Source organism: Phocoena sinus, chromosome 5 (assembly GCF_008692025.1).
Source record: "Phocoena sinus isolate mPhoSin1 chromosome 5, mPhoSin1.pri, whole genome shotgun sequence".
Lineage (NCBI taxonomy): Eukaryota > Metazoa > Chordata > Mammalia > Artiodactyla > Phocoenidae > Phocoena > Phocoena sinus.
Genome location: NC_045767.1, coordinates 36,788,445 through 36,814,403, shown reverse-complemented (window position 1 = coordinate 36,814,403; position 25,959 = coordinate 36,788,445). Strand labels below are relative to the sequence as shown.

At 51.2% G+C, this 25,959-nt stretch overlaps 1 protein-coding gene across 7 annotated transcripts in view; it reads left to right on the top strand.

Annotated features, from left to right (window-relative positions):
- The window catches only part of EVC (EvC ciliary complex subunit 1), a 90,944-nt gene extending 70,278 nt beyond the window's left edge, over nucleotides 1-20,666 (top strand). For 4 of the 7 annotated variants that reach the window (XM_032632637.1, XM_032632633.1, XM_032632638.1 and 1 more), the window contains 10 exons: nucleotides 3,924-4,033; nucleotides 6,401-6,611; nucleotides 7,569-7,775; nucleotides 10,520-10,664; nucleotides 12,472-12,583; nucleotides 17,419-17,545; nucleotides 18,191-18,304; nucleotides 18,703-18,796; nucleotides 19,511-19,623; nucleotides 20,109-20,666. In XM_032632637.1, the coding sequence (XP_032488528.1) occupies nucleotides 3,924-4,033; nucleotides 6,401-6,611; nucleotides 7,569-7,775; nucleotides 10,520-10,664; nucleotides 12,472-12,583; nucleotides 17,419-17,545; nucleotides 18,191-18,304; nucleotides 18,703-18,796; nucleotides 19,511-19,623; nucleotides 20,109-20,192 (1,317 nt within the window). In that variant the 3' untranslated portion in view covers nucleotides 20,193-20,666. The remainder of the gene's footprint in view (nucleotides 1-3,923; nucleotides 4,034-6,400; nucleotides 6,612-7,568; nucleotides 7,776-10,519; nucleotides 10,665-12,471; nucleotides 12,584-17,418; nucleotides 17,546-18,190; nucleotides 18,305-18,702; nucleotides 18,797-19,510; nucleotides 19,624-20,108) is intronic. The other 3 variants (XM_032632634.1, XM_032632636.1, XM_032632635.1) reach the window with 3 other exon arrangements.
- Nucleotides 20,667-25,959: the final 5,293 nt, after the last annotated feature.

Here is a 25,959-nt window from a genome sequence, read left to right as displayed (position 1 = left end):
CTGGGTCCTGGACCTTGTGAGATTTTGTGCGTACCCTTTAAGGATGGCTCTCTATTTCCCATGGTCCTCTGGCTCTCCCGAAAACATAAGCCCCACTGGCCTTCAAAGCCAAATGCTCTCGGGGTTCATCTTCCCAATGCAGGACCCCTGGGCTGGGGAGCCTGATGGGCCTCGGACCCCTTACTCCTTTGGGAGAACCACTGCAGTTGGAATTATTCTCCTGTTTGTGGGTCACCCACCTGGAATTATGGAACTTGACTTTACCGTGACTCTGTCCCTCCTACCCATCTCCTTGTGGCCTCTTCTTTATACCTCTAGGTGTAATTTCTTTTCTGGTGTTTTTTTCAGGTGTTTCTCATCAATAGTTGCTCTGTAAATAGTCATTTTGATGCGCCATGGGAGGAGGTGAGCTCAGGGTCTTCCTATTCTGCCATCTTGGCCAGTCACTGCTCCAGAGGGAGTGTATCATATACCACTCATTTTTTTTTTTTTTTTTTTTTTGCGGTACGCGGGCCTCTCACTGCCGTGGCCTCCCCCGCTGCGGAGCACAGGCTCCGGACGCGCAGGCTCAGCGGCCATGGCTCACGGGCCCAGCCGCTCCACGGCATGCGGGATGCTCCCGGACCGGGGCACGAACCCGCGTCCCCTGCATCGGCAGGCAGACTCCCAACCACTGCGCCACCAGGGAAGCCACCGCTCATTTTTAAGATGCAGATTTTAATACCATTTTAACATCTCTGAAATTGAGGTGCATCTTAGTGTAATTACCAGTGGTTTCCTCTCTGTGCGGCACCTCAAATAACTGCATCTCGTAATTACCGGCACATTAGATTTGATAAAAGACACTGTGTCACATCGTGTCATTTCTCAGCTCTAAACCCCCTTCTCATTTCATGCAGCGGAAAAGCCAGAGTCCTCACCATGTCCTACACAGTCCTGCCTGTCAGGACCTGGTTACCCTCTGACCCCCTCCGTGTCTCCCCCTCTCACCCCATTCCAGACTCCCTGGCATCCTTGTGTCCCTCCAGCTCCCTGGGCGCTCCTGCCTCACTCGTCCTCTTCAGGTCTTTATCCTGAAGCCACCTTCACCTTGAGGCCTCCTCTGACCGTGCTTTTAAAACTGCAGTGCCTCCCTCCCCCCAGCACTCCAGTGTCTGCCTTAGGTGTTGACTTTTCCACCGGCCCTACCTCTAAACCCACCCCTTTTATAGGAGCATGTACCGGGCATGCACTGCCTATTGGTTCCTTTTCCCTTTCTCTCCTTAGTAAATGAAAATTTGAAACAAAGAGTAAACATATGGGAAACCACAGAATAACCTGGTAGCAATGAACAGGGTCAGTGCTCTAGCCCACGGAAGCAGCTTTTTGCGTCGGAATTTAAACATTCATGAACCTGCGTTCGATAACGTTGAAGAGGGTGGTGTGACCATTGCAGGCACCATCTGATCCTATGATCTCCGTCCTCTTGATCGGCTTTGGATCCCGTTGCTAGTTTTATCTGCCTTCTCAAAACGCACACCAAAGACCCCCATGTTCTTAGTGACGATGTTAATTTACCTTTTAGAGAATCTACACTGTGTAGAATTTTCTAGAATGTTCTGGTTTCCCAAGCTCTTTGACAGGTTATTGTAGACCCCTCACAAGAGGAGTCAGAGACTGACTTAAAGGAAAAGTTCTGAGTCACACAGTGTGATTTTGTGAGATTAAGTATGTGCTATGAATCTCAAGGCCCAGAGAACTGAAGTCTGGGCTGCTTACTCACACCCAGACTCTGTGCTTTGTCCCTGTTCTGCATACAGCATGGCCATCTCCAGAAAAGAGCTACATGTGTGGGAAAGTAAGAGTCTCACCTTAGTGACTGAGCCCTTGGTGTAACACAGTCCAGCTGCATGTTTCTAGGTGCACGTTTCTCCCTGTGATGCGAGATAGTCAGGGAGGAGCAGATGCGGCTAGAAAAGATTTGAGCTTTGGGGACAGACAGACTTAGACTTGAGCCTCTGCTCCACCAAAAAGCTGTGTGGCCTTGGACCTCACAGGATTTTCACAGATAAAGCCACACTGAAGATGAGCTAACATCCAAAGTTACAAAACACACAAGCAACAATCCACCATAAGTGAGAGCCAGCATGTACAGTAAGCACCAAGTTTAGACCACAACGAGCGCCGAGGAATTCAGGTGAAGGGACTGTTAGAGAGCGCTTCTAAAGGAAGTATGTTTAAAACAATAACAGGAGGAATTACTAGCATAAAAACAAGACATGATGTAAAAAGATGACAGATAAAAAACCCGTAGTTTATGAATGAAAATTACAGTCATGAAAACAGAAATTTAATGGATGAGTTAAACAGCAGATCAGATTATGGTTGAAGACACAGTGTGTAAACTAGGAGATAAAGGTGAGAAAGTGGTCCAGAATATGACACAGAGAGCTAAAGAGATGGAAGATATGAGAGGTTAGGAGACATGGGAACAGAATAAGAAAGTCCTGGAGGGACTTCCTTAGTCTTCTAAGAATCCTAGAAGGAGAGAATGAAGGAGAGAGAAAATTCAAAGTGATAACAGATAAGAAATTTTCAGAAGTGCTGACTGTCATGAATTCTAAGGTAAAAGAAATGTTGATTAACTTAAGATTTCTGGAGGTGGGAATGTACATTAAAAATTTTAAACCACTGAAGAAATAGAAACAGAATAGGTAACTTTCAAAGCAGTAGAGGAGAACAGTAATAACATAAAGATCCCCTTCAGAATAAAAGCTACAGGGAGCCTAAAAGATCCCCTTCAGTATATAAGCTACAGGGTGCCTAAAAATAAATCTGACCAATGTTTATAAGAGCTTAACGGAGAAGTTTATAAAATGTTGTTGAAAGGATAAAGCAAGGATTGAGAGAAAGGCCTTGTTTTTGGATAGGACAACTCAATTTTGGAAAAACAGTGATTCTCTACAAATTAATCTGTAAATTCAATCCAATTAGAAGAAAATCTAAAAAAAGCTGTTTTCCCAAACTTGATAAACTGATCCTAAAATTCATATGTAAAGAAAAGCAACCTAAAATTCATATGTAAAGAAAAGCAACTTCCCTGGTGGCGCAGTGGTCTAGAGTCCGCCTGCCGATGCAGGGGACGCGGATTCGTGCCCCGGTCCGGGAAGATCCCACATGCCGCGGAGCGGCTGAGCCCGTGGGCCATGGCCGCTGAGCCTGCATGTCCGGAGCCTGTGCTCCGCAACGGGAGAGGCCACAACAGTGAGAGGCCCACGTACCGCAAAAAAAAAAAAAAAGCAACCAAGCATAGTTAAAACAGTTTTGTACAAAAGAATATGGAAGACTTGCCCTAGCAGCTATGAAGTCTTCCTATAAACTACAGGAATTAAAGCAGTGAGGTATTTATATAGAAATAAACAGACAGATCCACGGAATAAAAGAAGAAGCCTGGAATGAAATTCATATATATATGGAAACTACATCAGACAAGGTGGCATGACAGGCCCATCATAAAAAGATAAATTATCTAATAAATGGTGCTAGGACAATTAGTATCAATTTATCCAGAGAAAATTAGAGCCCTTCCTCATGCCACAGAATATACGTATTAAATGCCTTAAGATGTACATGCAAATAGAAAACATTTTTAAACTTTAGCCGAAAATATAAGAGAAAATTTTAATTAAATCAAGGGAGAAAGGGATTTTTAAAAAATAAGAAACAAAAAATATGATCCAACAAAGCAATGATGGATGAAATGAACTTGAGTTGACCCCTGTCCCTCTGTCCTGGGGTTTAGGTGTGGATGGAGGGGGGATTTTTTAAAAAATCCCTTAAGAAAGGGATTTAAAAAAAATTAGAAACTAAAGGTATGATCCAACAAAGCAATGATGGATGAAATGAACTTGAGTTGACCCCTGTCCCTCTGTCCTGGGGTTTAGGTGTGGCTGGAGGAGCACACACTGTCCACTGTGCTGCAGACACACCTGCGGGATGACCAGGACAGCATCATCCACCGAGTCTTGGGCCAACTTGGCGGCCTCAGTGAAGAGTGAGTACAGCTTTCCGGAGGGTGGAGGCCTGTGTCCTGTGTGATACTCCATGCTAACCTCAGTGTCCTCATCTGTAAGGTTAACTGTACCCCGGCCTCCCTTACAGTGTGACCTTGAGACCACATTGAGAATATAAATGTGAAATAGAGTGATAGCAGAGTGCCGCGGATGAAAGCTCGGAGTCAGAATTGATGTGGGCACATGACTTACTGGATATTTTACATGTCTATATATTTTCAACCCCATGAGATACTAGTTTTGGTTTCTGCAGTGAGTATTCATTTAGATTTACCCTTTCCGTTGCTCTTGATTGTTTCCTGTATCATTAAGTTTCCATCTAGGAGTATTTTCTTTGGCATGAAGGTTCTCATCATTTTAGATTTGCTGGTGACAAATTCTCTTAGGTTTTGTTTGTCTGAAAATGTCTATCTCATCTTCATTTTTGAGGAATGTTTTCATTGGGTATAGAATCCTAGTCTGGTTGTTTTTTTAAAAATACTTTTAAAGGTAATATTTTGTCTTCTGATTTCAATTGTTTCTGGTTGCTTTTAAGATTTTCTTTTGTTCTTTGGTTTTCATCAGTTTATTATAATATGCCTAAACATGGATGTGCTTTTTTGTGAATCTCTTGTTTGCTTGTTTTAAATAAATCTGTAGTGCTTCTTGAACCTGTGATTTGCTATATTCCATCAGTTTTTGAAAATTCTGAGCCGCTATCTCTTTAAATATTCCTTCTGCCTATTCTGTCCCTATTTTTCCTGGGGCTGCAGTTACACATTTATTAGATGATTCTCACCTTACGTCCTTTGCCTCTTAGAAGCTATTCTGTATTTTTGTTCCCTGTGGTTCAGTCTAGACACTTATTTTGAACTATCTTCCAGTTCATGCTCTCTTCAGCTGTGTCTTATCTGCTGTTAAACCCATGTACTGAATTCTTAATGTTGGTTACTATGTTTTCAGTTCTAAAATTTCCATTTTATTTTTGTCATAGTTTCCAGTTATCTGCTAAAGTTCATCTTATCATTTAATTTCCTAAACATGTTCATCATAGCTGATTATTCTAATGTCCAATATCTTGTGGGTATGTTTCTATTATCCATTTTTTCTCTTTATTTTTGGTCACTTCTTATCTGTTTGCAAGTCTGGTTATTTTTACTGAATGCTGGACAGTGTTATTAAAAATTGTAGAGATAATTTGAGACTTTGAATGATGGGATCTTCCTGCAGAGAGGATTTATCTTACTTCTGGCAGGGATTTCAGAAAGTGACAAATCAACCACTCCATTTGTGAATTTAGCTGATTCAAAATTAGGTCTTTACAAGGGATGATTCCTTATTCTTAGGATGAGGGCCCCAGGCTGGAAGCCTGGAGTGTTTGCCAGGTCTCTTCTCCTTGGTAAACTGACTGACAGTGCCTCGTTCAACTTCTCAGGCTGTCAGAAAATACCTCAAGTTATAAAGCCAAATGTCGAGACTGCTGGGTAGACCAAGGTTTTCTACTTGCCTCATTGGGATAGGAACTCAAAAATAGCTCATGATTTCAGTTTTGGATGTGTTAATTTCGAGAGCGATTATGTAAGAAATTTGAGTGGATATGTACTGAAGGCAGCTGCATATATGCACCTGAAACTTGGGGCAGAACGTGATAAAGTTAAAAAGATTAGTAAAAGAACAGTTGGCTGAACATAACCCAGGTCAGCACCACGTCTAAGGGGATGCGCAGCAGGGGATGGGATAATTCCAACCTACTACCTCTGTGAAGGCTCCCTGTGGGGCATGACTATTGGGGGCATTTCTTGGTGGGTCAGTGTATTAGGATTCTCCAGAGAAACAGAACCTATAGATACAGATATAGATACACAGAGAGAAGCTGAGATGTCCCAAGACCTGCAGCTGACAAGCTGGAGACTCAGGAGAACCAATATGTAGTTTCAGTCCAAGTCCAAAGGCCTAAGAACCAGGAGGGCTAATGGTGTAAGAGCCGGTCTGAAGGAAGCAGTCTCAAGACCCAGGAAAAGCCAGTGTTTCAGTTTGAGTCCAAAACGAGAAACCTATATCCCACTCAAGGCCTTCAGGCAGGAGGAGTTCCCTCTTACTCATGGGTAAGTCAGCTTTTTCCTCTCTTCAGACCTTCAACTGATTGGATGAGGCCCACCCACATTAGGGAGGACAGTCTGCTTTACACAGTCTACCAATTCAAATGTTAACCTCATACAGAAACACACTCACAGAAGTTCTCAGAATGATGTTTGATCACATGTCCAGGCACCCCATGGCCCAGTCAAGCTGTCACATAACATTAACCAGTCACACTCAGTGGAGCCAAGAATATTGACCCCTCAGCCCAGCACCCACTTTCTCCAAAGGTCCACGCAGTGCATCCTGCAGGGGCATGACCTGCTCTTACGCTCAGCTCTCCGGAGGCTGGCTCTCCGCAGCAGCGCCATCACCACCCTGACCCAGATGAGACTGTCAGGGAAGAAGAGCCTTCTCCAGGAGTTGCGCGAACAGCACGCCCTGGAGCAGGACTCCTCCCAGTGTCTGGACGAGCATCAGTGGCAGCTTCTCAGAGCCTTGGTAAGACTGTGTGCGTCAGCCCCCTGCCCCGTAGACAGGAGTGCTGCTTCCTCAGCTTCCAGGTTCCAGCCCAGTTTAGGCAAAACCCCAATCCTGCCCCAGCATCGTTGTGGGGTCAGGACAATGGCAGCCCCCACTGTAGTGGTGCACCCAGTATGCCCAAAGTTTCTGGTGTACATTATAACTATACTAAAAACGCACGTGAAATCAGAGCACGGATAGGTACAGTCGTCATCGGGCGTTGGGAGAAAAGGGCTCTGTAGTCTGTTTTAAGGTTTTAACAAATCAATAGAAAGACTTTGTAAATTGTGGGACTGGGATTTAAACCCATGCAAGCTGACTCCAAGTCTCCTGTAGCCACTGAGCTATAGGAGCAGCTGATGTTTTCTGACCCCTTCGTGAGGGACAAGCTCACAGTCTCTTTTGCTCGGCCCAGGAGGGCTTGGTGGGAAGGAGGCAGGACTTACTGCCCTACCTCTGATTCCCCCACCTCCTTCTCCAACTCTTATTCCTTCAGGGAAAGGAATCCCCATAGGCCTCGTGTTGGCCTCCACGATGTCCCAGACTACTCGCGGACTCAGACGTAACTTTAGAACCCGCTCTGCTGGGGGACTTATAGAAAGTTACTTAGCCTCTCTGAGCCTCTGTGTCCTCATCACTGCTAGTGTTCAGGCCTCACGGTGTTGGGATGAATGAGGAAGTGCTTGTATATGTGTGAAGCCACAGATGGCACTGGGCACGTGGTTGGTGCTCAATAAATGCCTTGGGGGATCTTCAGTATACCCAGGCTCATCAAGTGCGTATAGAGGTCCCCACTTTCCACCCCTTCTCCATCCCTTCTCTAACCTTCCTGGGACCCCGGGCAGGGCCGACCGTACATCCTGGTCCTGGCTCTGACCGGAGCATCTGTGCAGGGCAGCAGTGGGGCTCCAACCTCTCCCCGCCCGTCCTTTTCAGGAGGCGCGCGTCCTGGAGGAGGCTGGCCGGCTGGAGGAGGAGACGCAACAGACACGGCTGCAGCTTCGGCAGCAGCTCCTGGCCGAGGCCCAGGAAGTCGGGCAGCTCCTACAGCAGTACACAGAGCGGGCCATCGGGCAGACGCTGCTGGGCCACGCGCGGAACATGGCCTCCAAAAGCCGGGCCAAGGACAGGGATGACTTCAAGGTGCGAGGCCACCCCAGCCCCAGGGAGCCCGAGGCACAGGAGACTTCGGGCTGGGGTGGGGGGCAGGGGCGGACAAGAGGCAGGATTGTGGGCAGAGCAGCAGCCGGGGCCTGCCCAGGGGCTTCTGGCCTCGCAGGGCTGACCTGGCTCCCAGAGCCTCCTTTTCCTCACCCGTAAGAGGGAAGGCCTCCCCCGTGGAGCAGTGAGGACTTGTGCCTGCTGCCTGGCCCCGTGTCGCACCGTTCTGAGCCCTGGCTCCGTCCTTGCAGCAGCTCTGAGAGGGACGCGGTTTCACTCAGAGCCGCCCCGCCCAGCCGGTCAGTGGCTGACGCAGGATTCAAACCGAAGCCCCTCTCCCAGGGAGAGACATGGACGCTCCCTGCCTCTGGCCGCCTCTGCGGAGACCTGAGGGTTGGTGGTGTTGGCCCTGACAGCTGAGCAATGCAGCTAAAATCCGTCTGACTTGAGTAAGCAGTGGTTTACTCCTTGTACTGACGGTGATGACAAGGTGCAGGTGTGCAATTTGCAGGTGTGCAAATAGCCATAGTAAGAAGTGACGTGAGCGTTGCCCTTCTACGTCTGCAGGAGGGCTTTGCCTGCCTCGTCTCACTGGGCTCTCACCACAGCCCTTGCACTGAAAGGATGATTTTTCTTTCCATCATTCGGGTGGGAAGACTGAGGCTTATCATTGGGCGAAAGACATGTTTAAAGCCTCCCAGCCTCAGTGAGCGGCTGGGACCGGAGGCTGGCCTTGCCCTGCGTGACCGGTGCGTATGCTCGGCTTCCCCTTGGCTGCCTTCTCACTTGAGCCATAAGAAAAGGCAAGGCACCCCGTGTATTGCAGACCACGGCAGACAGAGTCCATGGCCGGCACCCACGGGAGGTGGCGCAGATCTGCGGCTGGCAGCAGACCCACGTCAAGATATGCCAGGACGCTTGCGGGCACCTCCCATGAGTCCTTTCATTTACGTAAAGTCACACATCTGCACAGTAAAGAGGTTGGACCCACATTTCTGAGACACCCCTTGTCGTTCTAAATCTCTCACGTCTGCCGCACGTGATCCAGACGTCAGGGCTAGCGATGCTGGATGGGTCTCTTCCTTCCCCTAAAATTCGATGACGCTGACCTAATCAACGGTCATTACAGGAAAACAGCATGAAATATGAGTGTGGCATATTTTGTCCTCACCTTCCCCAAGGGACTCTGATTCAGAATTAGATGATGATGAACACCCCTCCCCACCCACAGTACACACACGCACCAGAAAGAACATGGGCTCAGTATCTGGAAGGATGTTCATTTCACAGGGCTCCTTGGCCCCAGGCCCTGCGGCAGGTGCTGGGATAGAGAGTAGCCAGGTGGCAGCATTCCTGCCTTCAAGGAGCTTACGATCTACTGGGGGAGGGCACGCTAACCCTTGAGAAGTTTTGCAGAAACTGAGACAAGAGGCAGTGCCTGAGGGGGATCGAGAGAGGGCTGAAAAGTTGGAGCTACTCAAGCAAATGTGTTTGCTGATTCGAATGGTACACCAGCTGGAAAAACTAACGAGGAGGAGAGAATGGTGGAGGCCCTGGAGAGGGGTGGAGGGGTGGGATGCAGAGGGGGTAGACACCACTTCCCTGTGGCAGGAAGACAGACGGACAGAAGGCGTGATGTGCAGGTGGGTTTGCTGACTAGAGAGGGGAGAAGAGGGACTTCCTGTCTTCTGCCTTCCATGTGCTAAATGAAATTCAAGGAAGGCCACTGGCCGTCAGTGGGAGCTCCTGACCAGAAGTGCAAGGCCAGAGCCCAGAGTCCTCGTGGGGGGGTGGAATCAGATGTAGATGTCCGACAGAGAGGGAGAGAGAACCGGCCACAGTAAGGGAGGAGCAGGGCCCGGGAGTGAGAAGGTGGGCTCTCACCTGCTCTGCCCCCTGAGCTGCAACCCTCCTCACCTCCACAGCTTCCGTCCACACCTGCAAATCAGGGAACGTTTCTTAGGCCTTGGAACATAACCAATCACTCAACAATAATAAATGGGTATTTTTTTCTTGCCCGAAGCTTGGAACCATTCAATAAATGCTGAGATGGGGGCTCTGGAACCTGACTTTTGCCCATTATCTTATGAAGTAAAAGACGGTGATTTTGCCTGCGCACAACCGACATGTCCCCAATGATGGGACATCTCAGCATTTCCTTTCTGTTCTGCTTTGGGTCTGAAGGTATATCATTGAGGAATGCATGTAACTGCAAGGGACAAAAATAAATAGAAGTTACTGACCTCACGTAATAAGAAATGTGGAAATAGGTGGTTCCAGGCTGGCACAGAGGCTCTGTGATAGGACCAAGGACCAGACTCTCTCTTTCTGATCCATCATTCTTGGTGTTGGTTGGTTGCCTCATAGTCTCAAAATGGCCACTGCCACTCCAGACATCAAGTTTGCATTCTAGGCAGGAAGAGGGAAACAGCAAAGTCTTTCACCCCCACCAAGGCTTTGCCTTAATGTTCGGAAGGGGTTGGCCCTCAGCAGACTTTCCCTACTATTTCATCTCATTGACCAGAACTGGGTCATACAGTCAGTCTCAGACCGTCCCTGACAAAGGAAAATAAGATGATCGAAACTGGTTTAAACCAGCCACGCACTGTCTGCCTGCTCCTGACCAGCCAAGGTTGGCAGTGGGTGGAATATGGGAGCCAGGACCATGTCGGCCATGGCTGGCTCCACGTGTGCCCTCTGCCGAGAATTGTCCCTCCTGCCCACAGAGAACGCTGATGGAGGCGGCTGTGGAAAGCGTCTACGTGACCAGCGCTGGTGTCGGCCGGCTCGTGCACGCGTATTACCAGCAGATCAGGAGGGCCATGCAGGACCATGAGGAAAGAAAGCTGCATCACCTGGAGACCCTACAGGGTATAGCACCCTTCCACTGGGAAGCCCTGCCAACAACGAGCCAAACATGCTCTTAGTTGGGGACAGGGCAAGATGTCAGGTTTTTCAAATTTTATCTTGGGAGATTTAATTTTTTAAATGTTTTATGTATTTATTTATCTCCTGCTCTGTCCCCAAAAGGCTTTTGAAAAAGCACTTAAAGAAACATATCCATACAGTACAGTAGGAATTTTTTTTAAAGTAGGCTAATCAGAGCAAGGACAGGACAGTGAGGTGGAGTTGGGGCTACGCCATCATCTGGGACATATGTCATCAGATCCCTACTTAGAGATGACATGGGTTTGGCTCTGGACGTCCTGGTGGCCAAAGAGATAGAAATTTCCTCAAGTAAAGCTGTCACAGTGTCCATAAGAAAAGGCTAGTGGGGGCTTCCCTGGTGGCGCAGTGGTTGAGAGTCCGCCTACCGATGCAAGGGACACGGGTTCGTGCCCCGGTCTGGGAGGATCCCACATGCCGCGGAGCGGCTGGGCCCGTGAGCCATGGCCGCTGAGCCTGCGCATCCGGAGCCTGTGCTCCGCAGTGGGAGAGGCCGCAACAGTGAGAGGCCCGCGTGACGCAAAAAAAAAAAAAAAAGAAAAAAGAAAAGGCTAGTGGCTCATAAATGTGCCTGAGGCCCAGACAGTTTTCCCCTGTGGGCTCTTGTAAGAGGCCACCCAGGGTTTGGAATGGACAAGATCCCCAAGGCCAGCAAGAACGGTGGTGTAGTAACAGACAAAATCCAGTTCCTTAAAGCCTGTTCTTGTAACATCCCTCCCTGCATCCAGGGCTTCAGAACAAAGTAGAATCCCATGTTCTCTGATGGATGCTTCCTGGACGGTCCAAGATCCCTAGAGGAAGGACAGGCAGCGGGTCCTGGGGGCAGGTCTCCTGTGAATATTATGTTTCTCAATAAGCTCAGCTGCCACGTTTCTCTTCCCCTCGCCCTGGGGAATGTGAGCCCTACATTCAGATAAAATCTGGGACACGCCCAGAAATCTACCAGCTGGCTACAGATCCTTCCTGATGTTTTTCCAAAGTAAGGGTTGGTCTCCTTCAGCAGGAGGCAGAAGAGACTGATCACCTCTGCAGAACGTTCAGGGACCAGGGTGCTCACATCCCCTCTCTAGGCCTCGGTTTCTGCATCTGCAGGGCTACGGTTGGGCTCCCCCTTCATACGTCCTCTCACTATAACTATGGTCCAATAAATAGGCAGTTAATTCAGGTGGTAGTAGGAATCCAGTAGAAAATAATTTTAGGCTTCATCACCTGTTTCAAAATATACCATTGTTTTAAATTTAAAAAAAAAAAGAAGCAGGTTCTGATATGCAGACCAATGCACCTCAGACTCAGAGGCTAAACCTCCCAGCTCCTTGGAAAGCACCCAGTTCAGCACCCATGTCTGTAAGGCTAACTGCACCCCTACAGCTCTGAATGGGGTTTGAATGGTTTTTCCTTCCTGGTGTGGATTTTTATCCATTTGTGGTGGCCCTTTAGTGTTAACTCTTTCCTATTCGGCTCCCCTTTCTCCTGATACTTACAAGAAAGCCGGGCCTGAGCAGTTGCAGGGAGAGCCAGGGTGCTGCCCTCCCGGGTTCGCAGGGTGTGATGGAGGCTGCAGTACCCTCACGCACACCAAGTCCTTCCCAGGGTGAACTGTGGCGCTGGTAGAGGCACACCTGAGAGCACGTGTGACCTGCTGATCCCTGCACCTCAGCGCCCGGGCCAGACCTGGCAGTGTCAGTCCTTCAGACATGCACCCTGACCGTTGTGTGTATGTGAAATGCTCTAGGTGAGAGAATGGAACATTTCAAGCTGCGGAAAAAGCAGGAACTCGGTGATCCTTCGTCAGGGGCCGAGGTAGCGGGTGGAGCTCAGGAAGCCTCCGGAGCTGTGCACCAGAGGTGAGACCTCACTGCTGTCTGCGGGTCCCCACACGGGCCATCCCGGCCTCTGTGCGTCGCACGTGTCTCTCGGCACTGACCTTACACTCAGTGCGAGTGACGCTGACACTCTCGGCAGGTGACCTCCCGCACGTTTGCCTGTGGACCCGGGTCTCCTCTGCCTCCCCCGCTGTGTGGAAGTCCATGAGCCCCTGTCTGGCTCTCCCTTCTACGCACGGCCCCTGCAAGGGACCTGGCACAAGGGCACAAGTTAGGGTGTGGCGGGAGCTTCCTTTTCAGGTCTGAGTGGTCTTCACAGCACTGAACTGGCACCTCCTCTCTGATCCATGCTGAGGGTTCCCCCAGAAGCAGACCCTGAGCCAAGGACCTGGGAGGCGGGTGAGCCCAGGAAGCACAGGGAGGGAGCAGGGGAATGAGGACGAAGGCTGTTTGCCATAACAAGGACCCACCACCAGTCACACGCTGTGTTATCTCAGGGATCCAGAGGTCAGAAGTCGGGCGGGTGCCGCAGGTTTCTCTGGGCCTCACAGGCCGAAATCAAGGTGTTGCTGGCCAGGCTCTCATCGGAGGCTCTGGAATCTTCCACGCTTCTTCAGGTGTCGGCAGAATCCAGTTCCTTGTAGAATGGAGGTCCCATTTCCTTGTGGCTACCGGCTGGCCCTCCCGACATCCCATCGGCCACTCTCTGGTCTTTGCACGTGGCCCCTGCATCTCGGAGCATTAAGTCCTGCCTACACTTGGAATCTCTTCTGCTGCATCTCTCTGACCCCAGCTGGGGAAGCTTCTCTGCTTTTATGGGCTCTGGTGATTGAGACCCACCAAGATAATCTCCAAATTTAAATCAGTAACCTTAATCACGCCTATGAAGTCCCGATTGCCGTGTAACATAACATCTTCACACATTCCAGGGATGAGGGCATGGACACCTTTGGGGGCCGCTGAGCAGCCTACCACATGGGAGAAAAGCCAGCAAGGCCTGTGATGATGAGGGGTTTCCGTGGCAACTGAGGCCCAGCCCTGGTCTGGACCTCCTGAGAGATTGTGCAGAACTCAACTTCCAATTACGCCAGCAAGGGGCAAGGAAAATAGGGGATTTGTCTACCAACCCCCTTCCACATTGGTTGAGGGTCTGTCCTGGAGGTGTTAACTCTCCAGCCTTCCCAGGCATCCCTGAGCTGGCCAAGCCCCCCGCCCCCTTCATGGCCGGAGGAAGCCCTGGTACCTGGTCGCAGGTGCTTGTAAGATGCCGTTGGTGCGTGCAGGAACTGTCCACTGAAGGGCAGCCGGCCACCAGGTGGGCTGAGGAGATGTGGGCTCCGCACCGACAAGTCCATGTAAGCACATACTTAGGTCCTGAGCTAGGCACGGGGGACAGCGCCTCCCACCCAAGTGCTCACAGCCTGCAGGGAGAGACGGACAAGTAAAGAGATGGCAGTAAGTTGGTGCAGGCACTGTGATGAGGGGAGGGGGCACTGCAGATCCACAGCAGGGGCAGGGGTCCCTTGTCTGAGGAGAGGCATCCCGCCGGCTGGAAGCAGCAGCAGGACCACCGCTCTGCAGGGTAAAGGCGAGCAGGTCCATGCCATGCCATGAGTAAATCCCAGCCCTCATCTCATGCTCATTTAGGAAACAGGAACCACAGCGTCCCCTGGGTCAGACTGAGTCCAGCATCCCCTCCGTAAATCCTCTGGCCATTAACAGCGGTCAGTAAATGCCCTGCCATTGGGTCGAGGCTGGGGCTTGCTCTGACTGTCGCATATCCATCAAACTACAGTCCAGCGGTTCTCAGATCTGGGGGACATCCGTCTCACTTGGCTTTCTGCTGAACATGCAGGGCCGCCCCACACCTGGAGATCCAGACTCAGGGACTTTGAGGGAGGCCCAGGCATCTAATTGCTGACACACTCCCTCCCTCCAGGGATTCTGACGGTTGTGGTGCAAGGGCTCCACTTTGACCCCAGTGACCCAAGACGAGGGGCCTTGGCCACCGCCTGGTCCAGCCCTGCTGGGTTTATGGAAAATAAAAGCAAAGCCCAGTGCGGGTGTGGGTGCATGACCCAGTCTCACTGATTTACAGGCTCATACATGGCCGTTGATGCCCTTCCCTCCATGCCCATCTCATTGAGTTCATAAGTGCAGTTTCTAGTGGAAGTCAGCCAGAGCTCCTAGGGACAGAGCAGTGTGGTGATGACAGGTATTGACTGTAAAAAACGAGATGTCAATAAGCACAATTCTCAGATGGTAAATTTCAAACTGCATCTCTGGCAAGGGGTGGGATTGTGAGTGAGCTTGCCTAGGGATACCAGGTGACGCGGTGGCGACCCCTCCCGTCAGCCACATAGTGGCTGGGTCCCTTCACGCCCCGAGCCGCAGGTTCCCCATCTGTAAAATGGGGTTGCAGTAACACCTATGTCATGGATGTATAACTGTGCAGAATGAGCCACGCAGACGCTCACACACAGGCCAGCACGTGGCCAGGGCGCTGATGTCCATCATTGCCGTCAGCACTGTCATTGCCGAGCCATCGGGCACTGCACAGTGCAATGGGAACTTCAAATAGTTCTGGAATCAGAACTCTTTCAGAATGGATTTTTCTTTTTTAATGTTCATTTCCATAGTCAAATCTGAGTCCAAACACAAGAAGTCTATGAACTTACGCGTCTAACTGGGTGACTCAGATCCCACAGCCAGGCCTGCAGTCAGGCCATTTCCTCCTTCCAGGACGTGCCAGGGGTCAGCAGTCCTGCTCCCAAGCTTGGGCACCACCTGGCTGTCCCAGCACAGCCTCTGTCCTCTGTGGGCTTTCTTGCCCGGGGCCCTTGTTGCTCCCCTCCTGGCTTAGAGCTGTGGCCTCTGACCAGAATGCTGCTCGTCCTCCCTGCTTCCCGTGCTGCAACCAGGGCATCGCAGAAAACACGAGGCAGCCCATGTCTCAGATGCTCCTGGACCCTCGTGTGGCTCCCCAGGCCTCGAGCGTGAAGCCCTGCCCCTAACCCGGGCACACAGGCCCTTCCTGGGCAGGCCTGTCACTTCCCTGCATTCCCAAGAGCCAGGTTCATGGGGGAGCAGACAAGCCAGCAGGATGATAGTCGAGAGTGGCCAGGACTGGTGACAGAGTGGGTCTGGGGAGGAGGCTGCTCACAGAAAGAAGCCACCCAGCTTCTGTAGTGAGCTGAACGGGGCCCGCAGAAGATATGTCCATGTCCCTAACCCCTGAACCTATGCATGTGACCTTATTTAGAAAAAGGTCTTTGCAGATGTCATTTATGTAAAAGATCTTGAGATGAGGACATCACCCTGGGTTATCCCAGCGGGTCCTAAATCCAATGGCAAGGGAAACAGGGACATTTGACCACACACAGAGAAGATGATGTGACGACAGAGGCAGAGATTAGAGTGACACAGCCACAAGCCAAGGGGTGCCAGCGGCCACCAGAAGAGGCAAGGAACATGTTCACCTCTAGAACCTCCAGAGGAAGGACGGCCCTGTCAACTCCTTGACTGAAGATTTCTGGGATCTTCTGTGAGAGGACAGATTTCTGTTTTTTTAAGCCCCCTAGTTTGTGGTCATTTGTTAGAGCAGTCCCAGGAAAGTAATGCATCCTCCTTGAGGGTGTGAGAGAGAACCACACTGCAGAGCACTGACCTCAGCCGTATCACAGTTATTTGTTCGATATCTATCTCCCTCCCCAGCTCAAAATGGGGCCCCATGAGGGCAGAGGCTATGAGTCTCTTATTCACAGCTGTGTCTTCAAAACCCAGCATAGCACCTGGAAGCCCAGAAATACTTTTATGAATAAAGGAATGAGTGAATAGATGGATGGATGACGGATGATGGGGTCTTATAGGATGAATAGGAGTTTGCCAGACAAAGACAACGAAGAGGGGAAAGGCATTACTGGTAGAAGGAAGAATAGAAGTAAAAGCAGGTGGAATTTTGTGCCTTCAGATATACTCCATGGACACCTGCCTATTGATGCTAAAAGTGACTTCTGCCTTCAGGTCTAGAAAGTCAGCCCCTTTCAGAAAATCAACCACAAGATTGAAAGGAAGAAGGCAGAGAACGATTACAGAAACAGAGTGGGTGGTATTGAATGTTCCTGTTTGCTGAGGACTAGAGGAAGGTCAGCCAAGGAGGGGAGGGTATTCAAAGCAGGAGGGGAGGGGTCTCTGCTGCTGAAAGGGAGGTGGGGCCTCTCTCCAGGTCAGGGACCCTGCTTCAGCCCCAGCTCTGTCCTCTGCCACTAGCAGTAATGAGGCTGCTGTATGCCGGGTTTCTCAGACTCTGCATCCTAGGAAACGAGCCTTCTGTTTTACAAGGGAGGAGCTAGGGCAATTCTGAGATTTTAAATAAAGACAGGTGCTATCAGGTGACCATCTCCCTGCTCCCTGCCACACCCTGGGGTTAAAATGATTTTCTCATATGAAGATGCCACTTGCAGCCCAGCCGCTTTGCAGCTGTGGGACCTCAGGGTTGTCCCCGGCCCTCTGAGCTTCTCCCGAGCTTTTCTCCTCTCTGTCCTGCTGATGTCACCAAGCCACCCTGAAGATCAAGTGAAAGATGTATGTGTGAGACTGTAAACTCTCAAGTGTTAATCAGGTGGCATCTGCTTTTCTGATGAGTCAGTCGCTGGTGGAGGGACTCGAGCTGTGTCCACGGGGCATGTGGCCGCAGTAAATCGTGCCCGCGATGGCCATTCTTCTGGCTCCAAGGGCTCAAGGATGGCTATCGGTCACTAGTTCCCACGACTCAGCAGGCCTTGGGGAAAGGTTCGTGCTGGGTCTGACGAACCTGCCGGAAGGGCAGCGCTGACGGCCTTCGTTCCTTCCCCCAGGATGTTGGCGCAGCAGAAAAAGTTCCTGGCCCAGTTCACGGCACACCAGCGGACCCGCCAGGACGCGTGGAAGCAGAGCGCGAGGGTCATGGACCATCTGGAAGCCCAGCTTGAGACCCAGCTACAGGTACAGCTTCTGAAAACGGGCCTTTGCGAAGTGGGCAGTGGTTTACAGGGGAGTGGAAATAGTAAAAGGCCAAGCTCACGATCACAGGTCAGCACTGGAGCCTTTGTGAGGACCACACGCCCTGCTCGGGACCCCCCTCAGCCCCCGCTAGTCTCACAGGCCGAGGACACATCAGCCTCGCTGCTCAACTGTGAACGTTGATTCCCCCGGGACTGTAGCACCCAGCTCCGGGCCAGGCCCCGACCACTCATCAGTTCTGTCTGTTGAGCTGAAAGGAATGAGCGTCTCCCTGTGTGTGAATCGCCACCATGTGGGCCTCTTGGTGTCACGGCAAACATCGGTATCATTCAGGCAGTGCTGCTGTGAATAAGGTTTGCACTTTACCTAGAACATACAGGAAGCTCAGCTTTCGTGATATCCCGTGGATATCTCATCCCAGAAAGATCTCATCAGCGTGAGATTATAAGGTGCGGCTTTAAAGCAAAGTGGCTGCCTGTAAAAAAATCAAATATTCCAGAATGGCAGTGCTGGCCGGAGTGTTGGTGCCATCTGTGCGTTCGCCGCCAGTGTGGCGGTGACATCTGAGACGACGATGAGAAAGATGTTAATGGTGGTTAACGTCTGTTCCCTGAGGGTCTCTTGTAGACAGTCACTGAGCAGAGAGCTTTACATCCACCACCTAAAGTCCTACTCCGACAGCCAAGGTGCGGATTACACCCAGTCTCCCATTTACAGATGAGGAAACTGAGGCCCCGAGAGGTAAGTCACCTCCCAGTGCCCCACAGTTAATAAGCCACGGAATCCGGGTCTGGCTGTTAATCAACGGTGTTGGCAGTTAAGGACTCAGACTCGAGTCAGGCAGGGGTGCGCTTGATCCTGGTTCTGCCGCCCTCACCGAGCCCCTCGCGCCTCAGTGCTCTCATCTGTAAAGTGGGATCTGTGGCTGGTGTGAGTGAGGATGGATGGTTAGCTCCCCCCGCATCACACGTGCGTCTGCCTGCTCCTGGCGTTTCTGGATGCCTCTTGGAGAGTCCTCCTCCACGTGGGGACGCGGTCCTGTCCCCACTCTCAGGGCGCCCCCTCGTGCTGACGGAAGGCGATGTAGAGGCGGAGCAGGGCAGAGGCAGGCCCAGCTGACCCTCTCTCTCTGCATCCAGGAAGCTGAGCAGAGCTTCATCTCAGAGTTGGCGGCGTTGGCCCGGGTGCCCCTTGCCGAAAGCAAACCGTTTTCCAATAAGCATGGGCTGTCAGGTGAGTCATAGAAGGCGATGCCCTGCAGGCTCTCTGGGCTGGGAGTATAGGTTCTAGCACCGGGTCTATCACTAACTGGCGTGTGGCCCCAGGCACCGCACTTACCCTCTCTGGACTTCTGTGTCCTGTCTGTAGATGGGCAGCTAGGCTAGGATGCCCCTGTGTCCCTGGCCCTTCAAAATACAATAATTCCGAGTCCTGGGTCTGCTGCTCAGTAGCTGACGCTCCTCTCTGACTCTGTTTCCCCATCTGTAAAGTGGGGATAATTAGCCCTCCTCCTTTGGCCAGCAGAACTTCAGGGACATCATAGAGTGTTGTAGCCTCTAACGGGATAGCAAGGGGAAAGTGTGTAAAGTCACGGAGGGCTATTAAAATAAAAGCTATGGTACTGGAACTGTGTTCTAGGTTCTTAACTGCTTCGGAAGGGAAGGCTGCCAGTCCGCTGGGTGTGGCAGAAACACGACAGGAGCCTGGCCGACTGAGTTTGAATCCTAGCCCTGCTACCTTTCAGCCTTGTGGGCTTGGGATAGCTCTCACCCCCCCCGCGAGGTCTCAGTCTCCTCACAAGTTAAACGGGTCTAAGAGCAGTAGATACCGAGTGCATACTCGGCCCCCAGAGGTACTCAAACAATGCTGGGGTGGCGTGAGGCCAACAGATGCTGTCACCTACCCAGAGTCACAGAGCCAGTTTCTGGGTTTTCGTGTCTCCTGCAGAGAAACCCCTAAGGACCAAAAGGAAGAAGCCGGCACCCCGGGACAGAGGGGACTTTGGGGGGCCCAAGGACGACGACCCTGCCTCAGGGGGCCCCCCCCTCAGGATCACACAGGTACACTGGGGCCCTTGTTGATCACCTAAATCTGGGCAGGAAATCCAGCGCCTCTCAGAGGCGTTGACTCGGGTCCAAGAAATGATGGGTGATAATGGGAAGTGTTGGTATTACTGTTACTGCTTTTATTAGTGTCCCATTTGGCCGGGTCAGCCACGACCCACCCCCCAGCCCGTCAGCATCCAGCCTGAATAGCTGGCAATCCCAGGCCTCAACAGGGCGCTGCCAGCTACAGATGCTTCCGGATTTGTGGTAGGGTGGATCCATCCTGGGGTGCCTCAGTCGTCTGAGCATGGGTCGGACCTCCCACCAAAGAGAGGGAAACTGGGGGTTTCTTTTGTTTCTTAACAGCCCATGTCAAAATGCAGATTGTTTTGATGGCCTGTCACCGCCTTTTCATGGGATCAGATTGGACGCATTGTTATTGCATCTAGACAGACCTGGAATCAAAGTTCTGACCAACTGCCTTTCTTCCATATTTTAAGCAGCAAAGGCTGAGCCAGCAAGAAAGTGAGGTTGGTGACGGTGAGAATTCCAAGAAGATGCTAAAGAGAAGAAGCAATCCATAGCTTAAGCCTGGTCGGGGGGACGGAACCTGAAGACCCTGTCTGCATGCCACCTGCCTCTCCCCCAGGCAGTGAGGAGGGACTGGCCACCCCAGGGTGGGGGACAGTGGGGTCTCCCCTCTGCCCACAGGCTTGCTGTGCAGGGATGGAGAATGGGTATCAAAGTCCCAGAAAAAGGCCTAAAAGAGCAGGGCGGACCCTACCGCCTGTGAAAATGATACCCATCCCCACCCCTGTGTTGGAAACGTGTCTGGTCCAGTTCTTCAGTGTCGCCTTGGCTTCGAGATGTGGCTCTGTTCCTTGGGAAGCTCCCTCCTTCCCGGCTCCCACCCCCCGTGTCCCGATGTCACCCCGAACCTGCGTTCCGCGAGCGCTAAGTGGTCTCATTCCTGCCCTGGGGGCCCTCTGCTCGCCAGCCTCCCGGTGGAGTTCCGCCTATAATAAAGGGATCACCAGGTGTTGCTGGTGTTTTCTGGATCTGAGGCCTTTTCTCCTCCGTTCCCATCACCCCCGCTCTCTCTGTCCCCTGCACCGTGGGCACTGGCCAACATGGATTCTCATCAGGACCCATTCCCTTCTTTGGTTCAGCCAGCAGCGACGGCCTGGTCTCAGTGAGGGCATCTGAGGAGTCTCAGGTCCCCATGACATAGACCATGGAATCCCTGGCTGGCAGACCTATCCTCACCCACCCTGGGGACCTAAGGACCCACAGATAGATGGCACCTGCGTTAGGGTCTTCTGTTGGAGGAGACAGTTAAAGCTCTAGGAAGGAGGCCCTGCCCAGGAGGACTTCCCCTGGGAGGGATGAGTTCTGCCAGACAGCAGCCCTCCCCTAAGGAGAAATGCTTCTCCCAGTGGATGCTGAGAATATCCAGCTTTCAGACCAGCCAGTGCCTTTCCCACCCGGAAAGAAAATTGCCCTTTTCATCGAAATCAGGGATTCTCAGTCTTGGCACTGTGGATATGGGGAGTGAGAAAATCTCTTTTTTAGGGGGTGGGGCTGACCTGCAGCATCCCTGGCCTCTTCCCACCAGGTGCTGGAAGCACTCCCCAGTTGTGTCAACCAAAAATGTCTCCAAACATTGCCAGATGTTCCCTTGGGGGCATCACCCACTGATGTAAGTCAGAGCATGCTGACCCCGGGCAAGTCTGGGATGGAGAGTACAGGGTTTCCACAAATTCCCAGGACAGAGTGGGCTCCAGGTTATAGAAGCTTCTGTCTCAGGGGTTTTCTGGACCATTTGTGGTCTGAATTTTTATTTCTTACAACCTAGATTAGTCTCTCTTATTCAGGAAAGCGAGGTTCCTTAACAAAAGAAGTAATCCATACTAGTTACATGGTTTGTTAAGGATACTAACCGTCGGAGATCCTCAAATCCTGACTGGTCACCAGGCGAATTTCCAAAGTTAGCCAACAGCCCCCTCTAGTGGCTAAATAAAATATTTCCTTATTCTGCAGAGTCTTGTAAGAAGTTTTGACTTCCTTCCTGCAATATTTTGAGAACCTGTTTTATATAGCAATTGCTTTTGTCACATGGGTCCTGTGCACAGAGGCATTCTGAAGGCAGATGCCTCCTATGCTGGTAACGTCTGATTTGGTGACGTGAGTTTGGTAAATGGAGACGCCCTGGCAGCACCAGGATCTCTGGAAGATCCGAGCAGTATAGGTTCAGCCTCCATGGATCTTGCATGGGTGATGCTTTTGCTTAAGTGTAGCTTCCTTAGTCCAGGGAACATGTCACCTGTCACCTGCCACATGCTGCTGGACTGCTTGGCACAGTGTGGGGCGCGTAACTCTCCATAAAGGCGTGTGGACTGCGTCTGTTTCCATCACATCAAAAATCGACTCTAGAGGTGCCTTTCATAATGGAATTGCACCCTTGTTCAAAACAAAATGCGACGCTCTCAGAAAGAGAGAGACATATACCGTATGCTAACACATATATATGGAATTTAAGAAAAAAAAATGTCATGAAGAACCTAGGGGGGGTAAGACAGGAATAAAGACACAGACCTACTACAGAATGGACTTGAGGATATGGGGAGGGGGAAGGGTAAGCTGTGACAAAGCGAGAGAGAGGCATGGACATATATACACTACCAAACGTAAGGTAGATAGCTAGTGGGAAGCAGCCGCATAGCACAGGGAGATCAGCTCGGTGCTTTGTGACCGCCTGGAGGGGTGGGATAGGGAGGGTGGGAGGGAGGGAGACACAAGAAGGAAGAGATATGGGAACATATGTATATGTATAGCTGATTCACTTTGTTATAAAGCAGAAACTAACACACCTTTGTAAAGCGATTATACTCCAATAAAGATGTTTAAAAAAAAAACACGACTCTCACATCTGGAAGGACTCTCCGCTGTGTTGGGCGCAGGCTCTGGGACACCGGGGTGTGGAGGAGGACTTTCAGGCCTGAACTGCATGAACACAGCACACCGAGGGCCGGGGAGCGAGGAGGGACAGCAAGAAGACCCCGAGGACACAGCCGCCCTCCCTCCGCCTGGGTTGTGTCCCCAGTTCTTATTATGGGCTGTGATGGAAGGAGGTAAAAATGGAAGGGGCTCATGAATGATGATATCTTGAAGAGTCTAATGGATTAATTTTTATGCAAAGTTAGCCTCTCTGATCTGGTCCGAGCTGCTAGGATGAAGCCCATGTGGTATATAAGGTCAGCAGAGTCTCCAGCCGACCTGGGGTTTGTCTTGCCGTCCTCACTCGGGGCCTGATACTGCTCTGCTGCAGAAGCCTCCCAACTGCTCCTGCTCTTGCCCTGCCCTACCCCCCCCTCCTCTTATCTGTCCACACCTCTTAAAACACAGATCTGACTGCTGCTCTTTAGTGGCGTTCCCTTGCTCTTAGGAGAAAAAGCAAACTCTTTAACATGGACCACAGGGCCTTGCGAGGTCTGGTATCCGCCACCCCTCCAGCCCAGCTGATGCCGCTGCCCCCACCCAGCCTCTGTCTCCTCTCACGGCCTCATATGTGCCACACCCCCTGCCTACCACAGGGCCTTGGCACATGACAGTCTTCTGTCTGGAACCCTTCTGCCCCCTCCCATCCCCTTTGCCTCATTAGCTCCTAGCCATTGTTCACATCTCAACAGGACTCACTCACGACTTCAAGAGCCACCCCTGCCCACCTTGATAAGATCACACCCCCCTCTTTTGCTCTTAAGAACTGTCTGTATAGGGCTTCGCTGGTGGCACAGTGGTTGAGAGTCCGCCTGCTGATGCAGGGGACACTGGTTCGTGGCCCGGTCCGGGAAGATCCCACATGCCGCGGAGCGGCTGGGCCCGTGAGCCATGGCCGCTGAGCCTGCATGTCCGGAGCCTGTGCTCCGCAACAGGAGAGGCCACAACAGTGAGAGGCCCGCGTACCGCAAAAAAAAAAAAAACTGTCTGTATATTTTGTTGCTGGGATGGTAGATACATTCCTTTATTTCTCATCCAAGTTTGGAACCGGTTGAGATAGAGGCAAAGCAGCCACAGAGATCTGCATATCAGCTCTATAATTGATGAGGCCAAATTGGGGGACTCTGTGTCCACAAAGAGCCTGCTTATACTTACCCCTGAACTAAACTTGCCCGCCCCCAACACAGACATAGACGTGGCCCCAGTCACAGGCTCCTACCATGGGGACACCCCCAAAACACATTGAGAGGAGTGGCGAGGGGGCCCAGATTTGGTGGGGGGGGGTTAGGGTGGGGTGGGAGGATGGGAGGGTGTCTGGAACTTGTACATTTGGGCAAGGAGAGTTTCATAAAAAGCCAATAAAGTTACAAAAGGTATAAAAGAGAATATATGTTTAGAATGAGAGAGGAGAGCAGAAGAAATATTTTTAGAACCTGATGAATTCCACAAAATCACAAATACAAAAATATAATTTTTTAAGTCAATGAATTGCCTAACCCACTTCTGTAATACTTTGTTCTAACATTTCCCCACTCAGTGTTGTGTGCATCGGATGGCTAGATTTCCATGGACCAGTTTCTGGCTCTGCACACTTGCCTCAGTGCTCCCTCTCCACGTTGCTGGGCACACTTCCGGTCTGGGTGCACTTCCGGTCTGGGCGCACTTCCGGTCTGGGCACCCTTCTGGTGCCAGGTGCCACGGGATGCATTTGTGTCGTGTCCCCTGGCCTGCGCTCCGTGTCACGATGCAGGGGAGTTGGTACGGGGGTGGCCATTTGCGCCCGGGCTGGCTGGAATTACGTCCACTGGACACGTGCCCATCCCCACTGAAACCAACTCAGTCTGACCTAACCCAGATCCCAGATACGCCCATGGCCTCCCAGTGTCAGCTGACGAGCATCACTAACTTCATGGTAAATTTGCATCCAAGGAAGTGTGTCCTGAGGCCGGTCATCTCCGTGGAGGGAGGAAGGGAGCTACTTAGCACTCTCAGTTCTGAAAAATCAGGTGGTTTCCCTCTGCTGGGGAAGAATGAGTGAGACAGAGGCCAGGAGAGCCTCCACATTTCTCCCCCAGAGAGCGGACACCTCTCTCTGGGGGACATGAAGAGTGGGAGATGAGCATTCTCTACTCCCTGCAAAATGCTTCCTTTATAGCCTTTAGCATGGTGTGTAATTAGATGCTTTGGGTAATAATTTGGTTAGTATCTGACCTTCCCCCTGGAATATATACCCATTGCTTTCCCCTACTAGGACGATGCCTAGTACTGAATAGGCACTCCTCGTACACTGGTGGAAGGAAAAATGTAGGGAAGGAGGGAGGAGGGAAATTTCATTTTGGTAGAAGCCCTTTTTGTTCAGGAATCTTCTTGCTCTCTTGCTCCATGAATCGACGTCACTGAAGGAAAACTTGAAGCCCGTGACACCAAACGTACTGGCATTTACTGGGACACCAGACCCGACTTACATTGCATGGATTGAAAGCTCACTGGCTTCATGTTGATACCTTGAAATTGGCTACGGGGAGAGTATTGGCACCACAGAAGTTAGCAGACACTACAAACTGGGGTTCCCACCCCAGCCCAGCCAAGCTCAGGTCCCAATGTTTATTTAGCAGTGTACCTCAGGACCACTGGGTTAGAAGACCATGCACTGTGGTCACCCTGGTCTACAACCAAGTTTCTGCTGCAGCTTAATGAGAGAAAGGATGGTCTTTTCAGTAAATGGCAGTGGGTCGATTGGATTCTATACGGAAAAAAAGCAAGCCGTGAGCCCTGTTTTACACTGTGTACAAAGATTAATGAGAGATGGGTCATAGGTCTAAATGTGAAAGATAAAACTTCTAGAAGGAAACTCAGAAGACTATTGTGGTAGCAGAACAGTGCCCCCTCCCCAAGACTTCCACATCCTAAGTCCTGGAAACTGTGACCATGCTACGCTCTCTGCAAAGGGGAAGTAAGGGTGCAGATGAATGAATAAGAGAATAGAGAGCCTTCCCCTAAAGTTCCCCACCTCCTCCTACCATTTCAAGAGATGAATGAAAAGAACATTACTTAAAAGGAATGCTGCAGGGCTTCCCTGGTGGCGCAGTGGTTGAGAGTCCGCCTGCCGATGCTGGGGACACGGGTTCGTGCCCCGGTCCGGGAAGATCCCACATGCCGCGGAGCGGCTGGGCCCGCTGCGCGTCCGGAGCCTGTGCTCCGCAACGGGAGAGGCCACAACAGTGGGAGGCCCGCGTACCGCAAAAAAAAACAAAAGGAATGTTGCAGCTCAGCCTCCTAGAATTAAGGCTTGTCTGTCTTGCAGCTGCCAGGACCCCTGTGCCTGTGCCTCTTGGGAAGCTAGTGCAGGACAGG